Source organism: Crocodylus porosus, unplaced genomic scaffold (assembly GCF_001723895.1).
Source record: "Crocodylus porosus isolate Cpor-Errol unplaced genomic scaffold, CroPor_comp1, whole genome shotgun sequence".
NCBI lineage: Eukaryota > Metazoa > Chordata > Crocodylia > Crocodylidae > Crocodylus > Crocodylus porosus.
In genome coordinates, this window is record NW_017728943.1 from 60931542 (window position 1) to 60953412 (window position 21871).

Here is a 21871-nt window from a genome sequence, read left to right on the forward strand (position 1 = left end):
CCCATGTTCATCTTGGAGTCAATGATGACTCCAAGATCCTTTTCCACCTCCGTGCTGACAAGAGGGGAGTTCCCTAATCTGTAGATATGTGTAATGTGTATATAATGGGTGAAACCAGGGGGCAGTCTGCAGAGCTGTGATATCCATTCTTAATGTGAAGCATCTCTCCAGGAGGAAATGTTGACAATATGTGGTTAAGGCCACCAAAATAAGCAATTCCTTTCTTGTAGTTGCATACTGGCACTCAGCTATTTTAAGGGTCAGCTTGCACAGGCTAGTACCTTTTCCTGGCCTCCTTCAACTCATAGCAAAACAGCTCCAATGCCAATATCACTTGTATCAGTGTCCAACAAGAAGGGTAACTGAGGATTGGGATATGCTAAGATAAGGGATGACATCAACTGCTGCTTTAGCTCTATAAAGACATCTTGACATTCCTTCGTCCAGATGAACTTCACCTTATCAGAGACCTTATGTAAGGGACTTGCAATGGTAGCAAAATCTGCCAGAAACCTTCTATAATAGGAGGCTAAACCCAAGAAGCTGTGCAGTTCTGTTACATTTTGAGGTACTGGCCAGGCCTTAACAGCCTCCACCTTCTCTGGATCTGGGCCTATCCCCTCCATGGAGATTACATGTCCCAAAAAGCTCACTTTACTGCAGAAAAGCTGACATTTGGCAGGTTTAATGTTTAAGTGGGCTTCCTTCAGCTTCTTAAACAGTGCTTTCAGTTTCTGCAAGTGCTCCTGAAAGGTTTTGCCTATCACAATGATATCATCCAGATACACTAGGCAGGATGTCCCTTGCAAATCTGCTAATACAATATCCATCTGTCTCTGAAGCATACTGGAAACATTATATAAACCAAAAGGCATAACATTAAATTTAAAAAATCCCTTCTTAGTGCAGAAAGCCATCTTAGCTCTGTCCTCTGGGTGCACTTCTACTTGCAGTACCTACTAGCCAAATCAAGGGTGGGGAACCATCAAGCTTTGGCCAGGAGGTCTAGTATGTCATCAGTTCAAGGGAAGGGGTAGGCATCCTTAGCAGTAACATCATACAGTCTATGATATATCAAAAATAAATCACATCATTCAGACCTCCATACCTCCCCATTTTTTCTCCACCACCACAGGGGTAGCCCATGGGTTGAAAGACAGCCTGATAATGCCTCTTTCCTCCATCCCTTGCTGATGCTGATCAAACTCTCTACTGGAAATGGATGGCTCCTCTTTTATGCCTCTGTCTGACAGGTTTGGCATTGCCAATATTAAGCTGATGCTTTGTTAAGCCTGTATGCCCTAGGTCCTAGTCTCCAAGGCTGAGTACATCTGTGTACTTCAAAAGGACTTCTTGCACTGCCCCTACTTGATCAGGCTCCAGGCCATGATAACATAACTTGAACTTGCATCCAATTTTCCTGCATTCCAGTGAAGGTTACTGCCTGGCTCTCTAAGACTCTGGATCTTGTCTGAGCTCAGTACTCTTAAAGCAATCAACCACTCTGATGCAGGGTCCTCCTGCAGGACAGCCACGCCCATCTCAAACATCCCAGTTACAGTGCCCCGATATGTGACCTGTGATTCTGTTAATGTGCTACCAACACACACTGGAATTTCATCCCTATGGCTTTTACCCATTGCAGTTCCTACTAGGAATCCCAATTCATCAATGAACTCACCTCCTCTTTTTCAAGGCATCACCTCTTTAGTTTGCCAGTGATCATCATCTCACTTCTGGGAGGTACAGCTACCCCTCACTTAATGTCGTAGTTACATTCTTGAAAAATGCAACTTTAAGCAAAACAATGTTAAGTGAATCCAATTATGTCACAGTAGTTACCTACTAGCAGGTAGCAGTCAAACAATGTTATAACTGAACACTGCGCAACTTTAAATGAACACATTCCCTAATAAATCAGCGATGTAATAACGAAACATTAACTGAGACAATGTTAAGTGAAGAGTACCTGCATTGTTAGATTTCTTTCCACCGCCACTTGCTCTCACTTGACCATCTGTGGTATACAAGGGGAAATGCCTCTCCAGAAAGGAACATGAACAATCTGCAAAATTCATAGTGACCTGATAATTTTTTGGGAACTCAGTGCCTAACAAGGCATCTTGACTGGCATTCTTTGCTACATGGCAGATTTAGACCTTGAAGTTGATGGTTGTACTTCAGTATCCCAGAATTGGAAGTGCTTCTCTATTGGCTGCCTTGACCACTAACCTACAGGGTTGAAGGCTTCTTTCTGTCTGTTGTAGCTTGCTCCCATACCCAGTTATTTGGGCACCTGAATCTAGGAGGAACTGGCAAGGAACTTCTCTTGACTTTCCCTTCAGGCAGTATATCAACTGTGTGACACCAAAAATCACCACCTTATGCTGCAGGGCTCTGTGTCTGCTAACAGTGCATGGGACCCTCTCCACTGCCCACCTCAATTTCCATGACCTGAATGCCCCTTCTCTCTGCACATTCCCCCCAGAAGTGATCACAGCTGCCACAGTGCCAGCATCCATCAGCATCTTCCTGACAACACCTCAGCTGCTGTGGTTAAGGAGAATCTCCCCTTGCATGTCTACTCTGGAACTGGCTTTCCATACTCTTGTTGAGCTGGTGCAGTTCACCTCAGATCTCTCTCAATATCTCCGTCACTCTTTGCAAGGCTGATGACTCTGGGGTTGGAGTGTTTGTTCCTGACTTCTCCTCCTTGGCATACACTTGCACCCTTGCCTCAGTGCCTTGGACTGAAGCTGGATTCAAGGGAAGGGGTAGGCATCCTTAGCAGTAACATCATACAGTCTATGATATATCAAAAATAAATCACATCATTCAGACCTCCATACCTCCCCATTTTTTCTCCTCTGTCACCATTCTGACATTTTATGCAATCCAGATATTTTCTCTGTGCCTTGGTTATGCTGTATGTAATCAGGGTACTGTGGTAAAGCCTGAATGCATCAAAATTGGGCTAGGAATTGTTTTTTATTCACCCAATTTACCCACACACCCAGAAATGGTTTATTTCTTTACTATGGTCATCAAGAAAACCAGTAGCATAACTTGGGAGGGGTGAGCAGGGCACCGGCCCTAGACACTGATCTAATGAGGGTACCAGAATGGGGTCCCCCAACCAAAGGATTCTGTGCCATGGTAATAGCAGAGCCCTACATCCCCACTGTTGCAGCAGTAGCTGAGTGACCCACCACCATGCTACTTCCGTAGCAACAACAACCACAGCAGGCAGGTTGTGTCACACCAGCGGCAGCAGCCAGGGACATTTGCGAGTCCCCAGAGCAGGTAAGCTTATGTCCCACCTCACTGCTCCAGCTGGGTTTGCCTAGGGCACAAACCTCGCTAGTTATGCCTCTAAAGAAAGCACATCCAAAGTAACTTTTGTTATTTCATAAATAGGAAGGAACCAGACAGAAAAGACAGAAGTGAATTGGGAACCTTTTATACACTATCATAGATAACTTCCTTACGAGCTTTGGGTTGTGGTTAGTCTTTTGCAGCTATCTTTGAAAGTTAGCAGCATTTCTTTTCCAATCTCATACAAAATCTCTTCTTTCCTGGCTTCTGTTTGGATCCATTCTATACATCATGGTTTTCATCACCATTTATTCCCTTATCTTGTTAAAAAAGCAGATAAAAAAGCCCTGAGGTGACACACTAATGCTCCTATGATTCCGTGAAAGCCAACTGCCTTTAGAATGAGAGATTATTCAACTAATAAGATCTAAATGAATATATTGTCAGCTCTGTAAAACAGTAATTTTGCAATTATCTGATCAGCAATGCATTCAGTTTTTCATTCTCAACTCGCTGTTTAGCTTTCAGGCTACACTATGCTTGTGTATGCTAAGTATTTTAATTTACTTCCATTATTCTTGGATTGTGTTTTTCTGTTCCTTCTTCATTATTGTAACGACCTTGCTTAAAACCTAGGTCTGTTGCCTGAATGCTAGAGACTTTTCTCTAATTCTTCTAATAAAGCAAACACCAGTTCATTTATATTTAATACATCTTTCTTGATGATCTTTTAGTATGCATATCTGCCACTTCAACTAATAAAACTGATGGCTGGATCTCAATTTAGCTAATGTCAGCCAACAACTGATCACAATGAGACATGCTAGCACAGTGTATCCCAGAGATTTACATGGTGGTGACATGACTGGATTCCATTCCTACCATTAGATTTCATTCAGACAGTATCATGTAACTAGGCTTACAAGTCATTTTCCAGCCTAATTTACAGCATTATGGACCAAAATTCTTATCGGATGAAAAAATTAGCATGAAATTGTTCATCTTACCATTGTAAAGATATGCTTGAGTTTGGCTTTTGCATTCAAGCTCTTATACTACACTGGTCTTAACAAACATCAAGGGACCTCTTATGTCCATTTTAGTTAGCTGTGGTAATTGAACATCATACCCAAATATGCATTTGACAAAGTAGTCACCTATGGAAACTTATGCCTCTCTGAATCAGTTAGTCTGCCACTTGGCCTGCCTGCTACATAAATTTATAGTTTTTCATTGTGGAGAAATTAATGCTCTTAGACAATACTTAATTTCAAATCTCAAAAAATTAAAACTACAGCTTTTAAAAAGTGGAGGAAATTTTAGTCCAATGCCTCATCCTTGGTAAACTACATTCAATACACTGTACCATTCATTCCAGGTCTAAGCATAATATCATGTCGATTCAATAGTCAGTGGAAGATGCCCATTATTTGAAGTTCCTTTCCAGATAAAAGAAGGGCTTTTTTTTTTTTTTTTTTTTTAAATTTTATATATTTTTTACTGTATAAAAGTAGCTTCTCAGTGTGGAAAAGCCTGGAGAAAAGTTCTTGAATGTTCATTCTATGTGGGAGAAACTTGAAACACATTCTTTCTTTTTTGGACTCTGCTTCCCATTATTAACAATGCGACAGTCTGAGAAGCTTGAATTGTTACAGTGCTTGAGCACAAGAGCTGAAGGTAGCAAATTCAGGGTGAAGTTACAGGTTACACCTAATAGTGTTAAAGTTAGAATGAGGTGTGAGCAGTCACACATTTAATACCCTTTCTTGCCCGCAGAGCTCTGATTTGCCACTAGAGGGCTGGTGAACAGGGGAAGGCTAGGAGACAGGACACCTGGGCTCTATCCCTGCTCTGGGCAGGGAGGGCCTTGGAGCAGTGCATCCCAGGATGCTGAAGGACTGCAAATTGCTTGTTTTATCTCTGTGGAGCAGGCTGAAGTTACGTTAACATGGGCTAAATAGCACAGCCCAGAGTTAACCCTCACCTGAAGCAGCATAACTTTGAGATGCTCAGAGGGCACTTACCCTGAGTTAACAGTCTTTAACATGAAGATACTCATATTTTAAGTGCACTTAGTATGGTCTAAGTCAATGCTTCTCAACTTTTTTCATACCGGGACCCATTTGTGAAGATTGACAGCTTGTCCTGACCCATACCTCCCTGGCCCTGCTGGTGCCCAACCCCACTCCCAACCTGCAGTCCCTTGCCCCCACCAGCTCTGCCAGAAGGGGCCCCCCGCTGCCCCCAACCCACTTGGGATGAAGCACAAGCAGCAAGTGCTGCCCCCAACCCTGACCCCGCCCCCCCCAAGGCAGCGAGTGTGGGCCCCTATATGTATGGGCACCAGCCCCATGCTCCTGGCCCAAGCATGCAGCTCCCCACCAAAGAACTGCCCCCTCCCCCTTCCCCCACTGAAGGGCCAAGCGCCACCTCTTCCCCCCCACCCCCACTTCCCCTGCCATGCCACAGCCCTGGACCCAGAAACCTTCCCCAGTACCGGCGGGCACACATACCCACCCTCCAGACAGTCCCCTCCATCCCCCGCTCCCCATACACTTACCTGCGTCCAGCGGTTGAGGCTGCTCCCATGACCCAGCCTCACTGTATGCCCACTGCCTCCAATCATTCCAAGCAGCCCCTTGCAGGCTGGAATACTGCCAGCCTGCAAGGGGAAACCCATGCTTTTGCCTCTTTTTCTGGGACTTGCTTGCAACCATTTCAAATATTCTTGTGACCCACTTCTGGATCACAACCCACCAGCTGAGTAACAGTGGTCTAATCACATTCTTAATTCTGTGACCTTGGGCAAAGCACTAACTTCTTTCCCTCTCTCCTCTAACTCTAGATGTGGCTAGTAAGACCTGCCTGCCTCTCAGGGATTTCATACCAACTGATGGCTGAAAAATACTTTAGGGACAAAAGGTTCTAAGTACAGCTTGGTGGGAAATAGAATTACAACTTCAGGAAAATATTCTGTGATTTCAAAATTGTGGCTCTGTTCAAATTGGGAACAAAAGTCAGACTTTCGAAACAGCCTACAAAACATTTTCAAAATAATTTTGTTTCATTACTTAAATCCCTTTACATCCCACTGGTCAATCAACATTTTATAATATATGATTTAATATGAAATAAAAAAATTGGTTCCAAATTTAAAAAATGAAAAGTTCCTTTCCAACAAGTTCAAAGCAGAGTCTTCCAAGCTTATTAAACCATCTTATTTTTTCTTTTTCTCTTAAAAAAAAAAGTCAGTTTGGTCAGAAAAATTTCAGTCAGGTCTGATTATAAATGTTGTTGTAATTTAACAATCATTTGGTGGACCACTGTCCTCCTCCAGATTAAAGGAATGTGATGATATCTTCTATGCTGGGGCAAGGAAAGAAAAATTAATACTAAAAATATTTTATCCAAAAAAAGTTATTAGGAATAAACCAGTATTTACTTATGTTGTCTGGCTTTATTAGTAGCAGGCAAAAGTCTAACACTATTATCCACTGCCAACCTTGTTGTTTTGTGCATCTTGGTGCCACTCATGATGCCACAGGCTGTCCCTAGATTTATACATTTCAAAGTCAGAAGAGACAATAAGCTCATTTAATGTGATCTCTCATGTAACATGTTCTATAAAATTTTACCCAGTTACACAGTACTAACACCAATGACCCTTTCTTTAGCATTCTGGTGGTGTGGGGGTCACAAGGACATCAGAGAATAAAGCTGCACAAATTCCAGAGTGTAAAAATATCAGTAGCTTACTTATAACAAAAAGCTAAATATAAAGAAAAAATGAGACAGCACCCTTTCACACTTCTCTCTCCGTGTATAATTGTATCAACACACACTTCGTAGAAAATTAAAACACCTGTATATACCAGCCAAACACCAAATGCTTATATGTCCATGGAAAACTTTCTCTTTAGTCTTCCTATGTAGGAAGATTGAAGAGATAACTGACTTGCAGTTCCATAAACTACTGCAGAGAGAGCCAGTCAGTTTGTGGAACGGTATCCACAAAGATTCTCTCTCCCATCAGAACCAAACGTCAAACCTTGTACAAAGGAGTCCCTCAAGTATGTCACATGAATTATGGTAGCTTTAAGAACAAATTGACTTGTCAAGTTAGCTCTTCTCTGACACCCATCTTTCTGTACAAAGAATGATCAAAGACACAGAAGGATTACTTAGTTTTCACCTACTGTGATGTTCCTGTACAATGAGCAGCAAAATCAGGATTGTTCTCTCTTGATGAAATCACTATAAAGATATGATGAAGAACCAAAATTTGCAAAATTTACCTCATTTTATTATTAGTATTGAAACCATTATCAATTCCTTCTGGATATGATATATGATATGATATATTTATTTTTTTAATTAATTAATTTTTTTTTTTAAAGTAAAAAAAGTAAAGAAGGAGTTGATCATCAAGCTAACCCACAAGTCCTCAAAATTTCCAATGTAAAAACTATTTCTTCAAAGCAGCCAGAGCTCTCCAGACCTTGGAGCTTTAGATTGCAGCAGAGTTGCTCTGTAAAACTGAAGTAACACAGTGTCAAATCAAGTTCTAAGTCAACAAATCTAAGGAAACTGGAGTTGATGTAAGACACAAGGTACTGAAGTACAAGAAACAGGTGTGAACTACAACAGTTAAGACTCCCTAAGGTAAGCCTGTTCAGCTTTTGAGGGGCTTGGGGCCACAGGCACACATGCTGTGTGAATCACACCTTACACTCTGCCAGCACATACTGCATCACCCCCACACCCTGCCGGCACATACTGCAACACCACCCCCCACCACCCCCATGCCACAGGCAACCCCCCTCACTGCACCACAATAGCACTCTTACATTGCGGGCAGCTGGGGCTTCCCATGCTGCACCACACCCCACTGCACAGACCCCTCACACTGTGAAACACCAGTGCCCCCATGCTGTTCAGGGTCCTGATTTCCCCAAAGGACAAAAGCTGCAGGTTCTCTCATCCCTGCAACCATGCCATCTCATCCCTGGGGCTGGAGGCCAGGAAGTGGAAGCCAGAGGAGGGAGAGGCAGCTTGGAGACTCCAGTGGAAGCAACAGAAGACCTATATGGTGCCCAGATCAGGAATCCAAGGACACAGGATACACTTTTGAGGGCTGCATGCAGCCCACAGACCATCAGTTGGACAGTTGAACAGCTTGCTCTAAGGCCTTGAACACAGTGTTCATTGTAGTACTACAAAGTGCAAAACTAGAGTGCTGGAGTAGAAGGAAGTCATTCCAAAGGCATGCTTTCCAGCTAATGGACTATACAGGACTGCTCTTTAGTTCCCCCCTGCCAACTCCAGGGGAGTCCATCTCAACAGGCTCAGTGACAGGCCCACCATATCAGCTCTTGTCACTGTGACAATGGCTAATGGGGCTAGCTGCAAACCACCCATGGCAGCAATAGCTGACTGGGTGGCAGGGGACTGTGCTCGACAACTATGGCTGCCTTGCTCTGCTGAATAGCTCAGCCAGGCATCAGTAGGCCCACCTTGGAGGGGAGTGGAGAGGAGAACAGAGCACCCTGTGATGCTGGGAGCCTGAGATCTGCTCCCCAGTAGCACTACATGTAAGTGTGTGTACACTATATGCAGTGCTACAAAGAAATTCCTGTTTGAAAGAGGAGCTTTTTGTGGTGGATCTATCATCTTTATAATACTACAAATGGTGTGCATGCATGGACACTTGCTTTTTGTAGCACTGTAAGGACACACATGGTGCTACAAAAGTAGCCCATGTCAAAGGCCTTATAGATTCTCAGACTCCCCAAGTGTGACACATTTTTTTCCTCCTTAACGAAACAAGCTATATTCTTCTCTCTTTTCTGAAGTAGTTCATAGTTCCAAGACAGCACATATGGGGCTAGATATTCAGAAAATCAGTGTAGCATGATCCAAAGCTGATGTACAAATTGTCACAGGGCCATGGATCTTAATGGATGTGACATGTACCTCAAGTGAGAATCTGCATTGATGAATCTACTACGACTTACAACATCTGACGAGTGGCCCTTAAGTAATAGTCAGCAGTAAAACAGCAGCATAAACAAGGGACAGTAAAGAGTGAAGTCAAATATTTGAACTAACTAGGACCAAAACCTAGACGTAAAACCAAATTCTTCAGTTAATGAAATACATGTTAAACAAACATTACATACCACATTCTTTCATGCCAAGTTCTTTAGGCCTGTGGATCATTTCAACTTTTTTCCCCAATCATTCTTTAAGTCATCTACTCTAATTTGTACTGCGCACAGCATGGTGGTTGGCACAATGCATCCTGTCTTTACAGAAGCAAGCAGATCCTGTATTTTCTTTGCTTGAATGTGATAGTGAGAATGACCAGAAATAACACTGTGATACTTGTCTGATTAGGGAAACTGATGAAGAGCCACAGTGACAGGACAAATCAGTTGTTTGTCATCTAACCAACAACATTAAGCCTAAGAAGATGAAGAAATGCTCAAAGTCCCCAACAGTAATCTCTTTACAAAGTTATCACTAGAAGGGACCATATCTCTATATACCATTTCAAGGGCAGTGTGATGGCCTGTAGCACATTCACATCAGTGTATGTTCTGCGCATCACCCTGGAAGAATCAGAAGATTATCAAGGTCCCTTTAGGAGAATCAGTAACAATATGTTCTGGGAATGTGAAGAAAGTTCACCAAAATTGTTTGGTGTGCTGGGTACTGTCTCTCCTTCCCACTTTTTTAAATTTAAAAGTTATTATTGTTTGCATATAAATTCCAGCTGTTGACTACCTAAAGCAATTAAAGGTCTAGCTAGCAGTACTATGACTATCTACAAGAGCAAAAATGTCAGATCCCTGCAGAGTAGTCTACAGGGCTGGGGAAATCTCTGACAAACAAATATTTAAGGATAGGACTTCTATGGGTTATTTTTGGGTGATTTCACTTGTGGTATTTCAGTCTAAAGCGTGATAAAAAACAAAAACATCTCCAGGGAATTAAATATCAAATAATGTTACATCTGCTTCACTGCCCTCAATAGTTTGCCTACCTATCCCCAAGTCAAAATGGATCTAATGAGATGAATAATGATTTATTCCCAGAGCCTGTTGAATGCATCCATACAGGAAATAGCTGGATAACAACACAAAATCATGCTATGTCACTAGACAATGCTTTAAAGAATATCCTGATTTGGAAGGAAGGTGGGGCTGGGATGGTTAGAAATCACACTTTATACTGAAGATGTATTTTAAAAGGTTAATAAAAGTTAGATATTCATAATAGTTATAAGTATGTTGAAGGTGTGCATACTATGTGCCATGGATGGTTATAGATACCACTAGAAGGTTTTAAGCAACCTTTTAGTAACTGATTAACCAGTTATTTAAGCAACCTTAATAACTGATTAACCAGTTATTTAAACATCCATTTATTATGTATTAATCCCATGTAAAATGAAACTTAAACATTACCAAAAATATTTGTTGTACATTCTAATCTAAATGGTTATAACTGTAAAGGCATTTTGCTAGGGGCTATATGTTGTGGCTTTAAGTCCTTGGTAGCAATAGCTCATATATGCTTCCTCAGGGCTTGTGGCTGGCTCCTATGAAGTTCAACAAGCAGGGAGGGCAGGTTCCATTTTCCCCTCTTCTGCCCTTCTCCTTGTATGAAAAGTTAGACAAGCTTTAACATGACAGCTGCAAACAACACATATGTTCAAAGCACCTATAGCAGTGGTTCCCAAACCATGCTGCACTGACTGGTTTTCAAAGTGCTGACTGGTGGTCCAGAGTCTCCTATGCTGCCATACTCTCCTCTCCAGCTGCAATACTACATTACAGACTGCTGAAAAAATACAGAATGCTTTTCCTGATGTTAGTTTTCCACATTAGTTGGCATCACTGCTGTAAGCTGTGGTTTATACTACAAAGGAGCTAGAGAATCCCTGGCCCAGAAGACTATCTTTAAGACAATAACTTAGGGTCTTCAAAGTAGGTAGTATCTAGCCTGTTCCATCACTGTAAATTGGTTTTAGTCAGGCTTCCCTGTGACAGATTTGTCTTTCCACTTTGTAGCCTAGCAGTTCCCAATTTGTGGTACATGTACCACCAGTGGTACACAGACAACCTGTCAGTGGTACACGGCAGCAGCAGGCAGGGGTGCTCAGGGCACTTGTGCCCAGTGCAGGCACCTAGTGGGGAGCAGCTCTGGCCAGTACTGCACATCACAGCAAGGGGTGCATCCTCTGCCAGGCCATCTGTATCACAAGCACTACCTGAACTCATATGCAGCTCTCTCACTCGTCAGGCACAGGAACTAAGCCCCAGACACCTTCCCCTGAAGGGTGGGGAAGGCAGCCTGCTCCAGTGCACGGGGCTTCCCTCCCATGCCCAGCAAGTATGGGGAGCACCGGCAATACAGACTGCCTGGTGGAGGATACACCCCTTGCTGTGATGTGCAGCGCTGGCCGAAGCCATGCCTCACTGGGTGCCCTGAGCCCCCCGCTCCTGCTGCTGTGCCATGGGTGGAGTGTGGGGATCCCCACAAACCCCACATGTACACCCTGTCTCCAACACCCACCAACATACCCTATGCCCCCCCCCACACACACACACACACAGCCACATCCCCTCACAAGTCTCCCACATACCCTACCATACACACACCCCTACACCTGGTGGTACTTAAAACTGTATCATTTTAAATTGATGATGTGCAATCTGTCAGAGTTTGGGAACTGCTGTTCTAACCTCTACTGCAGAGCTTTGAGAATGTACCAGGAAAGACAACACACAAGGACCTTCAGTATCAACAACTAAACCACAAGCCCCTATCACTGGAGCTAAATATGAAACCTTTTAGCTATGAATACGCAGCAGACCTTTATATTTGTGGGGGCACCACTGGAGAGAGATGCATACATATTAAGCCAATTTATATATGTCTGCTGGTTATATATAAAGTTGGCTTAATACATAGATACATATATGGGTGGGTGGGGGTGTGTGTGTGTGTGTTCCTTTTCTGGCAAACATTAAAATGAGAAAAATAAGCAGTGGAAATGAGGCTAGGATACTGACCTCATCAACATTCTCAAAGGCATTGATGACATCATATGGCAGGCACGAAAGCAAATCAATCACAAACCAGGTCTTCAGGTAGTTCATGCGGATCAACTTAGGATCCGAGATGACCTCTCCTGCTGGTCCAACAAAGGTGGTATGGAAGTTAAGTACAATGTCTACCAAAAAAATGACATCAACAATGCTGTCCACTACCAGCCAGGCCACGTTGTTCTGTTTGGTTTTAAAGGAGACATTGTAAGGGACTAAAATAGCGGTGTAGAAGGTTAAAATCAGGATGATCCAGTCCCAAGTCGTCTTGAAAACACAATAATGTAAAATGATATGTGGTGGGGTCTTTGGTGCCTCTTGCTTGTACTGTGGAAGGATTTCAGAGCCCAGTTGGAGGACCTGCGGTGACAGAGATTTCAGAAAAGAAGGAAACAGATTTAATTTTTTAAAATTATTGTGTACTTTTAGATTCTTGAGCTCAGCAAAACATTTAATAAAAACATAGCTTTTTGTAATGGGCACTATCTCCTTTGAACATTGTCGAGCTGTAAGGAAAAAATGTAAGTATCCTTTTACATAAACTAGTAGCATCTGTTTTTCCCCTGCTAATACATTTTTTGTTCAATTTATTTCTAACGGTTATTATATTTATTACAATACATTGATGCCAAATATCAAAACTGGAGCACCACTCTGGTGGATACTCAAAATGCATACAGCCCAAGGAAGTTCTTGTCCTGAAGGTTTAAAGTCTAAGGGTGCCTATACACATGCAGGGAGGCTGCTCCAATGCATTGTAATTACAGCACATTGGAGCAGACTTGATTAATTACTGCACTCCAGCATCATATGCATCAGCATTCCCGCACTGAAAAATAGCAGCAGGGCACTTTAAACTGAAGCTCATTTAATGAGCTTTAGTTCAAAGCACCCCACCTCCATTTTTCAAGCACAGGGACGCTGATACACATGATGCTCTTGCCACTTTAATTAGCATGGCTCTTGGAGCTGCACTAATTAAAGCTTTCCTGCCTCCCAGAGCATGTCTTTAATACCCTAAGGGTATAGGCACACAAAGAAGAAACCAGAAGGTAAGCCAGGATATAAACTAGCAGAGCATTAGCTACTCTGCAATAATAGTCCATGTGTATGTTCTTACCCCATGACAAATGCAAAAAAAAAAAAAAGCAAGATAAGATACCTTGCACTTGCTGCAGGGTAAAAACATGCAAGCAGCATGTTCACAGCCTAAAAGGACAAGACACACAAAAGGTAGGAAGGAAATTAGAGGCAAAAATGACTTGCATCAGGCATAAAAAACTCAGAACTAGTCAGCCTGATTCCCAACAGAGTGCTACCACTCCGGATCAGGGTGCCTCACAACATTGGTAATGTAACACTTCGCCATACTTACCACAGTAAGTTATGCTGGCTTTTAATTTTCATTTCTCATCAAGATAAATTTAGAGATCAGGAGTGCTGAATACCTGCAGCTTATCAGCATCTGTTTATGTTAGCCTTTGAGCCTAAATTCAGAAGATCATTTATACAAATGCTTAACTTCATGCACATGCTAAAATACTGTTCACTTTGAACTGAGTACATGCTCACATGCTTTGCTGAACTGGGGACTTTATTTGATTTACCATAATGACTATGAATTTACACAGTGGGATACCTGATAGTAGCATCAGGTCAAGAACAGGCTGCTTCTTTCACATTGGCATAAGACAGAAATTATTCCATTTAAGTTAGTGGATGTACATGGACATAAAGGCAGTGTGAGATATAAAGAAAACGTGAAGGTTTACCATGGACCAACTACTGGTAAAAGTTGAAAGGAAGACAAAGATGGCATCCGAGAAAGATAAGTGAATGCCAAAAAGGCATCCAGAAAAGCTACCTAGGTTTTGCATCCTGTTTTATTCTCCTTTATTTGCTCTATAGAATAATCTGAAAGGGAAATTAAATCACTGAAGCTTTAGGAAGAGGTCCCACAATACACTTGTAGTGGGAGAGGGTCTTCCACTCATGCTCTATACCTCAGCCTTAGTGTCACCTAGGATTGTGCAAACCTCTGTCTACAGACTTTGCTGAGCCTTGTTAAAACTATCTTTGGTGATGGCTCCCTCCAACAGGTTAAGCCAAACAGGAAAACTGATCAGTTTCCTATTGGAAAACTAATCCAGTTTGTTGCCTATTTAGACAAAGCAGCCTGGGGCTTGACTCTCTGCAGCTCTTCACCTCATGCAATCATTTACAAGCAGGGCAGTGTAAAATACTACCAGATCAGTTTAGTAACATTTACAGCTGTGCAAAGCAAGTGTGAAGTAGGTGTCTGAGGTACAAGGCAAAATTAAGCCTTTGACTTCCAGAGCCCAACACCTTCTCCAGAAGGCAACAACACTGACTAGACCAGAGTTGCAGAGATTTGCAGGCTGAACGAGCCAAAGATTAAGCTTGGTTGGAACAGGTTGGCAAGTGTATGCAAACTCTGCCATTTTGGCACCACTTAATTTCCAGATCCATGAAAAGCTGTCCGCTGAAGGCTAGGATTTGCTTATGGCCACTAAAAATTGAAATCAGACTTTTGGTGGTCCTGGATTTGATTCAACCATGCCTCCATGCAACAGAAAAATATGCCTCAGGGCAGAAGAACCTTGAAGTGGTGCAAGGCAGCAGCAACCTCCTGTCTCAGGAGTTTTGGAGCAGTCAGAGCATTTCCCAGAAATACCTGGCAGAAGAGGATTGGGTAGGTGCCCTGGCTAAGGTGGTACATGGGCAGTCCTGTTACTCTGGAGCTCCACCCAACAATAGTAAGGTGGAAAAAAGCCTTACAAAAAGGTAGTATTGCAAATACCTCCTGCTCTACCCATGAGGCAATTTGTGCCCCTTACGACCACTGGAACTGGATGACCTTGACTTCAGTGGGAACATAACATAAGCAGCAACAGTTAGATATAGTCCTTTGTTTGGAATATGATCTAATGGGCAAAAGGACTAATGTAATCAGTACATTCTGATTAGCAAAAACAAACACGTGCCACCCACAATTTTAGGTAAACTCCAGTGTCACTTAGGTGATATATTTGGGGGCAAAGTAACTAAATTTTACTTCATGATTAATGAATCCCTGCAGCACTAGGATGCTTCTATCATGTCTTTAATGCAGACCAAAACTAAAGTTGCTCCTTATATCATCAGAAGGCCCTTAGGGATAAAAGTGGGCAAGTTTAGCATATACTTACATTACGATACATAGACACTGATACCTTAACGTAATTGACATTCTGGAAACCAGTCTGATAACTGCTTCCTTCCATATTTTCTCACATGCAGCATATACTTTTTCTCCAAAAAACAAAGCTGCTGGAAATTGAAGTGCGTTTTATATAGCTCTGTTGCCTAGCTGCTACTACTCAGTTACTTACGACAAGGAAAGATTTTTTTCCTCATTCTGCCTTTCAAAAACAAGGTGTACATTGTATTCTGGGGCATGTTGCATGCATGGAAATACTGTAAATCTGTAAACATAGATGTTAATCTCAACAGCAAAAATCCCTGGAATGTAAACATTTTATTTTTAGTTTGAAGGAAAAAAATATATACACTAGCCAATTGCCCATCAAGAATGATGTGGGGGCAGGGGGGGGTCGACACACAGAGGCCTGCATCCCTCCCTCCCCCCCCGCACAAGCCCTGCCACAGGCCGGGGCTGGGGCTGTTCCACCTCTCTCCCCTCCCCCCCTGCTGCTTCGGGCCATAACCCCCCGCTTCCACTTCTTGCTCCCCTCCCTCCCCTGTTCCCTGCCCCCTTCCCTCCCTGCCAGCTGTTGTTGGGAAGTGGGAGGCACCAGTCCCTGGCTCCAAGGACCAGACCTGGGGGGGCGAGACCAGCGCTGTTGTCCTCGCCCTCCCGCTCCGTCCCCTCCATTATTGCAGTGCTCCAGTCCCCATTGTCCCCCTCTGCCTCCAAGGAGCAGGGGAGGGGGGCGAGGCCAGAGGAGGGCTTCGCTGGCCTCACCCCCCTCCCCTCCAGCCCCTCAGTCCCCACTGGCATGGCGGTGCTCCGCTGTCTGTCCTTGTCTGTGTAGGGCACTCCAATTGCCTGCCAAGAAAGTCAATTAGAGCACAAATAAATCATTATGGATGGACAGAGAGACACACTTAGGCATATGAAAATACAAGCTCTGGAATTTTCAAAAGCTCTGGCCTAGCCTGCTCTCCCTGAATGTCAAGGTAAAGCTCCCACCTACCAATCAATACTAAGTGCTTTTGAACACTTAGCATTATGTAAATAAGAAAAAGGTTGTTGGGAAACTTACAGTTGTATTCATGCATGTAAATGTAGGTTAAGAACAGAGGCAGGTAAAAATTGAGCTTTGTCTAATTTAGAAAGTTGAGGCCAAATTCTGGTTATTTGGTAGGGCATTTTTTACACATGCTCTGGGAGGCACGGGGCACATCTAAAGCACATCAAACAAGCTTTAGTTCAAAGCACCCCTCTGCCATTTTTCAGTGCAGGGATGCCAATACACGTGACACTAGAGTCTGCTGGAGTGCAGTAATTTCCACTCTCCTGCAAACTTCATTAATTGAGCCTGCTCTTATGCGCTGAATTTCAAGTGTGTCAGAGCCAGCTCCATGCATGTGTGTAGGAGCTGAGTCGCTAATGGGAGGCATGTTACTTCTGGTACCTTGAAGGCATTCTCAGAAAGAGAACCAAAACCACTGGAATGAACTACCCTCTCACCTTGGACATGGAGGGAGAGCAGTGCCTCAGCTTGTACTACCTCTCCCTGTCTTGAGGGCAAGTCACTCACCAAACCCAACAGAGCAGCACTGTTCGCAGGCAATGAATCCAGTTTTAAAACACTGGAAGAGGAAAACCCCCTCAGCTCTAAAAAGCTGATCTCTCTATAAATGCATCACATTTGCCATTCCAAAGACATAAGAGAAGAGAGGCAGGGCTGTATTCCCACACCTTCTACACTGGGCAGCGGAGCCGACTACACACACGGACAGGAACATGCTGTACCAGTCTAAAGGCTGGCATACAGGGATGCTTCCCTTGCACTCCTCTGAGCTCTGCAAAGGGCTGGGCCACCCTGAAGCACAATTCCAGCTAGAGCATTCAGTGGGGAAGTGTCCCCCAAGATCTGTTGTAGTTACCAAACTATGTGTACTAACTATATTCCATTCAGTAGCAATACATGCCTCCTCCCAGAGAAAGAAAAAAAAAGATGAATATGAAAATAACTATGGAGAAAATGTAAGCAGCTCTATAAACTGATGTCCTAGGCTGAAACCCACATGTAATAAGCAAATACTTCATTACTGTCATAAATATATTTCTAAATAAATGAAACAGCGCTATTTTTAGATGGGCTTTTTCCCCCATTATGCATTTATATCAAAGAAAAAGAATTATTTGTTACAGGAAATAATTAAGAGACGTATTAGCCCAGTTATTTATGGTTCACCCTCTACTACAGATGTATTATCTGCGTTTATTATTTGTGGTAATGATGCATGATATTTTACTACCTCTTAAGAAAATAGAATATTATTTTGAGTGTATAAATGACACTTTTCATTAAAGCTTTGCTTGGCTGTATCAATTTTTTAAAATGCATCATAAAATAAAGATGTTACCAAAGCTGTGTTACAGAAATGGTAATTAAATGTCACCAGTCAGTACACATAAAATTCATCAGCAAATTGCCACAACAATTTATTTATTCTTGAGGCCTTTCTGATTGGAAAAAAAAAAAATCAAATAGTTTGCAGTTCTCTCTTTCTCTCTCTCTCTCTCACACACACACACACACACACACAAAAACACAGACAAATATATAACTTCCTAGGCTGAGCACCTTGATACCAAATTTCACCTGGAAATAGTAATAGTGATGTCCCTGAAAAACAATGTTTAGAATAAAAATGCTGGCAAGCCTTTACTAAGTAGTGCCACTAAGCACCAGTTTAATTTAGCTAATTTTGTTGCATATACTGACTGCATTCTTTAATTGTAATTTAATCTTATTTACGCAGAGCTGCACACTGAAGGTACAGCATACATTTCACTTTATCATCAGCACAGAGAATGCTGTGTCCAATGTCTAGGGACAGGGATTCATAATCATTTGTCTAGCAGTCAAACCACAAAGCAGCATTGGTTAGTTTATCATTTCAAAGCAGATTCATGGTATCCCCTGAAAAATCGCATCACGCCCCATCATTAAGAGCCTGAAACTTTCCACATTAAAACTAATATGAGACTAGACAAGAGAAATCTCAGTGGTCATCATCTGGCAGCTATTTACTGGCACATGACAAAAGATGGTCATCTCTGGTGCTCAATAATTTTATGATGTGGATATTCATTCCCTCTTACAGATGGCAGTACCTGGCATTCTTGGCAGAGAAGCCCAGAAGAGAATGCGCATGAAAACAAATACCTTCTCAGGTCATACCGACTTTGGCCAGGGCAAAACCTCAAGCTGGCACTGCTTGCATTGCACTTGTTCTATGGAAAAACAAATCTATAGCTGCCAATCAAGGCCCTTTTTTTGAGCTAATACACTTCTGGACAAGAAATGCCTTTCCGTTCAATGTTTGTGCAGTGCCTTTCACAGTGGGGCCCTGTTCTGTGAGTGGGGTGCCAAGGGATGCCAGTATTAAAAACACTAACCGCACTTCAATAAATGAAGCGACTTCTGGAGTGACTGCCAGACATGAAACGCTATCAGAAAAAGAAAGAGGATGTGTTTTAAACAAGTTTTAAAAGATTAAAAACTCCAAATAGGCTAAATGTTAGTGAAGTGGGGAGGGAGAGAGAGAGAGAGAGAGAAAGAAAGAGTGAGCAAGACATGTGTAGACATATTACAGAACAGTTATGAAACCTCTGGTACAAAACTATCCAGGGACTTACAGAATAAAGATGACTCCCAAACCAGACTAAACTAAGCACCAACTAAGTAAAGAAAATTAGCTTTGTTTTTGTTTTATTAGACAAATTCTGCTTTTACACTGGGATAACTCCCCTGACTTCAGTGCAATTGCTCCTGTTAAACAGTGATGCAATTAAGACCATACTCCAGGACCAGCCATCATTTTAAAATAATGTGCTCAATATTCAACTGGCAAATTAAAAAAGGCCTCATTCCAGATGTGTAAACCATGTACCTGCACTTTATTACTTGCAATGAACCTGCCAATTACACAAATAGGAATTTGTGCAAAATCTTATTATTGCAACTTCTTGCTGCCTGATAAGTTCTCTCTCAGGACTTAATACACATCTTGTTGAAGTGTCATCAGCCACAAAAATTCCTATTACTTGACTCCAGAGGAGCAATTCATAACCAACCCTTGCTAAACAAAGACCCCAAACTGACCTTTGGTTAGGACACAGATTACAAAGCAAATATTTAAAGAGAAGGAAGTGAAAGAAGTGTTTGGTCTTGAAGCTCACTGGAGAAGCATAAGGAAGAAGGCAGATGTAGGGGCTACGGGAAGAGAAAGAAGTGGCCCAAAATCAAGGATACCAAAGCTATCAGAAGATGAAGACAATTTCAGCAGTACCAACCATAATGGTACAGTACAGATAGTACCAGTTTAAGCCTTCAACTCTTTCAGTGTGATCCAAAAAGTCAGGTCTGTCTTCATGCTATGATCCTCCTTAACCAGAAATTAATTCTTTCATTGCTGAGCGATACTTCTCTTTCAAATACAAAATGACCAAGCTTCCTGTTCTGCATTCTCCTATTTGTATATGAATGCATTTCATTCTAATGCGTGGTATTTATGCAAGCACTAGTCAAGAGCTCACCTATTTTTCCAAGATCATGGTACATTTTGAGGCAGATTATCAGAGGTACTAAATTCAGCCATGGAGACCATTAATCAATGGCAGATTAATTTACAACAATGTCTTATATATACTACAGGGGTATAGGTTGTAGCAGTGTTGGTGTAAGGACATAGGCAGACAAGGTTCTTTAGGTAAATCTGATATCTTTTATTAAACTAACTCAAATCTTTGGAAAAATTCTTCTTTGCAAGCTTTCGGGTATAAATACCCTTAGACTGAGGAAGCATCTGCAGTTGGTCTGTGCTCTAGAGCACAGGATATTTATACCCAAAGCTTGTAGAGAAGGATTTTTCCAACTATTTGAGCTGGTCTAATAAAAGATATCAGATTTACCCAAAGAACCTTATATACACTACAGTGTTTTATAGCCACTGTTACCATTACTGCAGCCTCCTTGGTACTGACAGTGATTGAAGTGCTAGGACAGGGTTGGCCAACCTGCAAAGCACAAGTGTCTCAAGTAATGTGGGCAGCCTCTGCATGTGGCACATGACAAATCAGGGAGGGGCAGGCTGCACAGCAGCAGATAGAGCAGGAAGCAGAAAGCAGAGGCAGCAATCAAGCAGGAAACACAGAGTAGGGAATAGAAAGCAAAGCAGGTCAAACAGAGGAAGTGGATCAGAGCGGCACTCATGGAGGGTACAGGGCTAATTTGTGGCATGCCTGCCAAAAAGGTCGGCTCCACCCTGTGCTGGGGCATATTGGGCTAAATCATTTTCAATACCATGTCAAGAAGTTTCTCTCTAAACTATTTGTCAACACCAGACCAGTAGTGCCCATTGTTGGCAATGGATTAAGAAAGTTCTAGTGTAGACAAAGCTCATGAGGCCACTGAAGGATATCAAGGACTCTCTCTCCCTCTAGTGGCTGATACTATCACAAGAATACAAACCTTAATAAATTTAGCAGTTCCCTTCTTAAGGTGGCAAAAACAAATGGTTTTGCAAAATGTGGTCTTAAATACATATAGATGTGAATAGAACTTATCAAAGACCACCCCACACCTCCCTTTTCTATTCTGCTGTGATTTCTCTTTCCAATCCTTGTTTTATAATCTACCTATTTATTATCTATTGCTTTACACTAGACAGTCTTTATTGCTTGCCTTAACTGCTTGCAGTTTTTTGCTGGCTGCGGTCATCAGCTGGTTCTGTTCACACAAGCAGTAATTCATATCGAGCTTTTTAGTCAGCTTGTAAAACTGAACCCCTGATTTAAAAAAAAGCAATATGTAAAGGACTTCAGTGAAGGTTAGGTCAAGTTCTTAAAAGTTGTACAACTCCCAGCCACATAGTTGCATTAAAGGAGTTGTATCTGTTTTGAAGCTTTAGTACATACCAATAAGAACATGGACTACTTCAGAGATCTGAGACAGAGCAATGGCAGAAGGGGGGCTTTTTGTTTGTTTGTTTTTTTAATAATAAATGAGATGTACTCAGCATGAGCACTAGCTTTTGAAATACTCCAAGATTTCTCATTCTTTTTTGTCATAACATTATTGCAGAATTTAATGAGATTAAGGAATTTAATTCTGCAGAATTTCAACCATATTCTTTCAAATGAAACTGACTTTCAATAAGAACAGAAAGCTATAATTTAGGCCACG

At 42.2% G+C, this 21871-nt stretch overlaps 1 protein-coding gene across 1 annotated transcript in view; it reads right to left on the minus strand.

Annotated features, from left to right (window-relative positions):
* KCNH1 (potassium voltage-gated channel subfamily H member 1) overlaps positions 1-21871 on the minus strand; it is a 162375-nt gene that overhangs the window by 101227 nt on the left and 39277 nt on the right. Inside the window, exon 6 of the mRNA XM_019548572.1 lies at positions 12396-12788. Within this exon, the coding sequence (XP_019404117.1) occupies positions 12396-12788 (393 nt within the window). The remainder of the gene's footprint in view (positions 1-12395; positions 12789-21871) is intronic.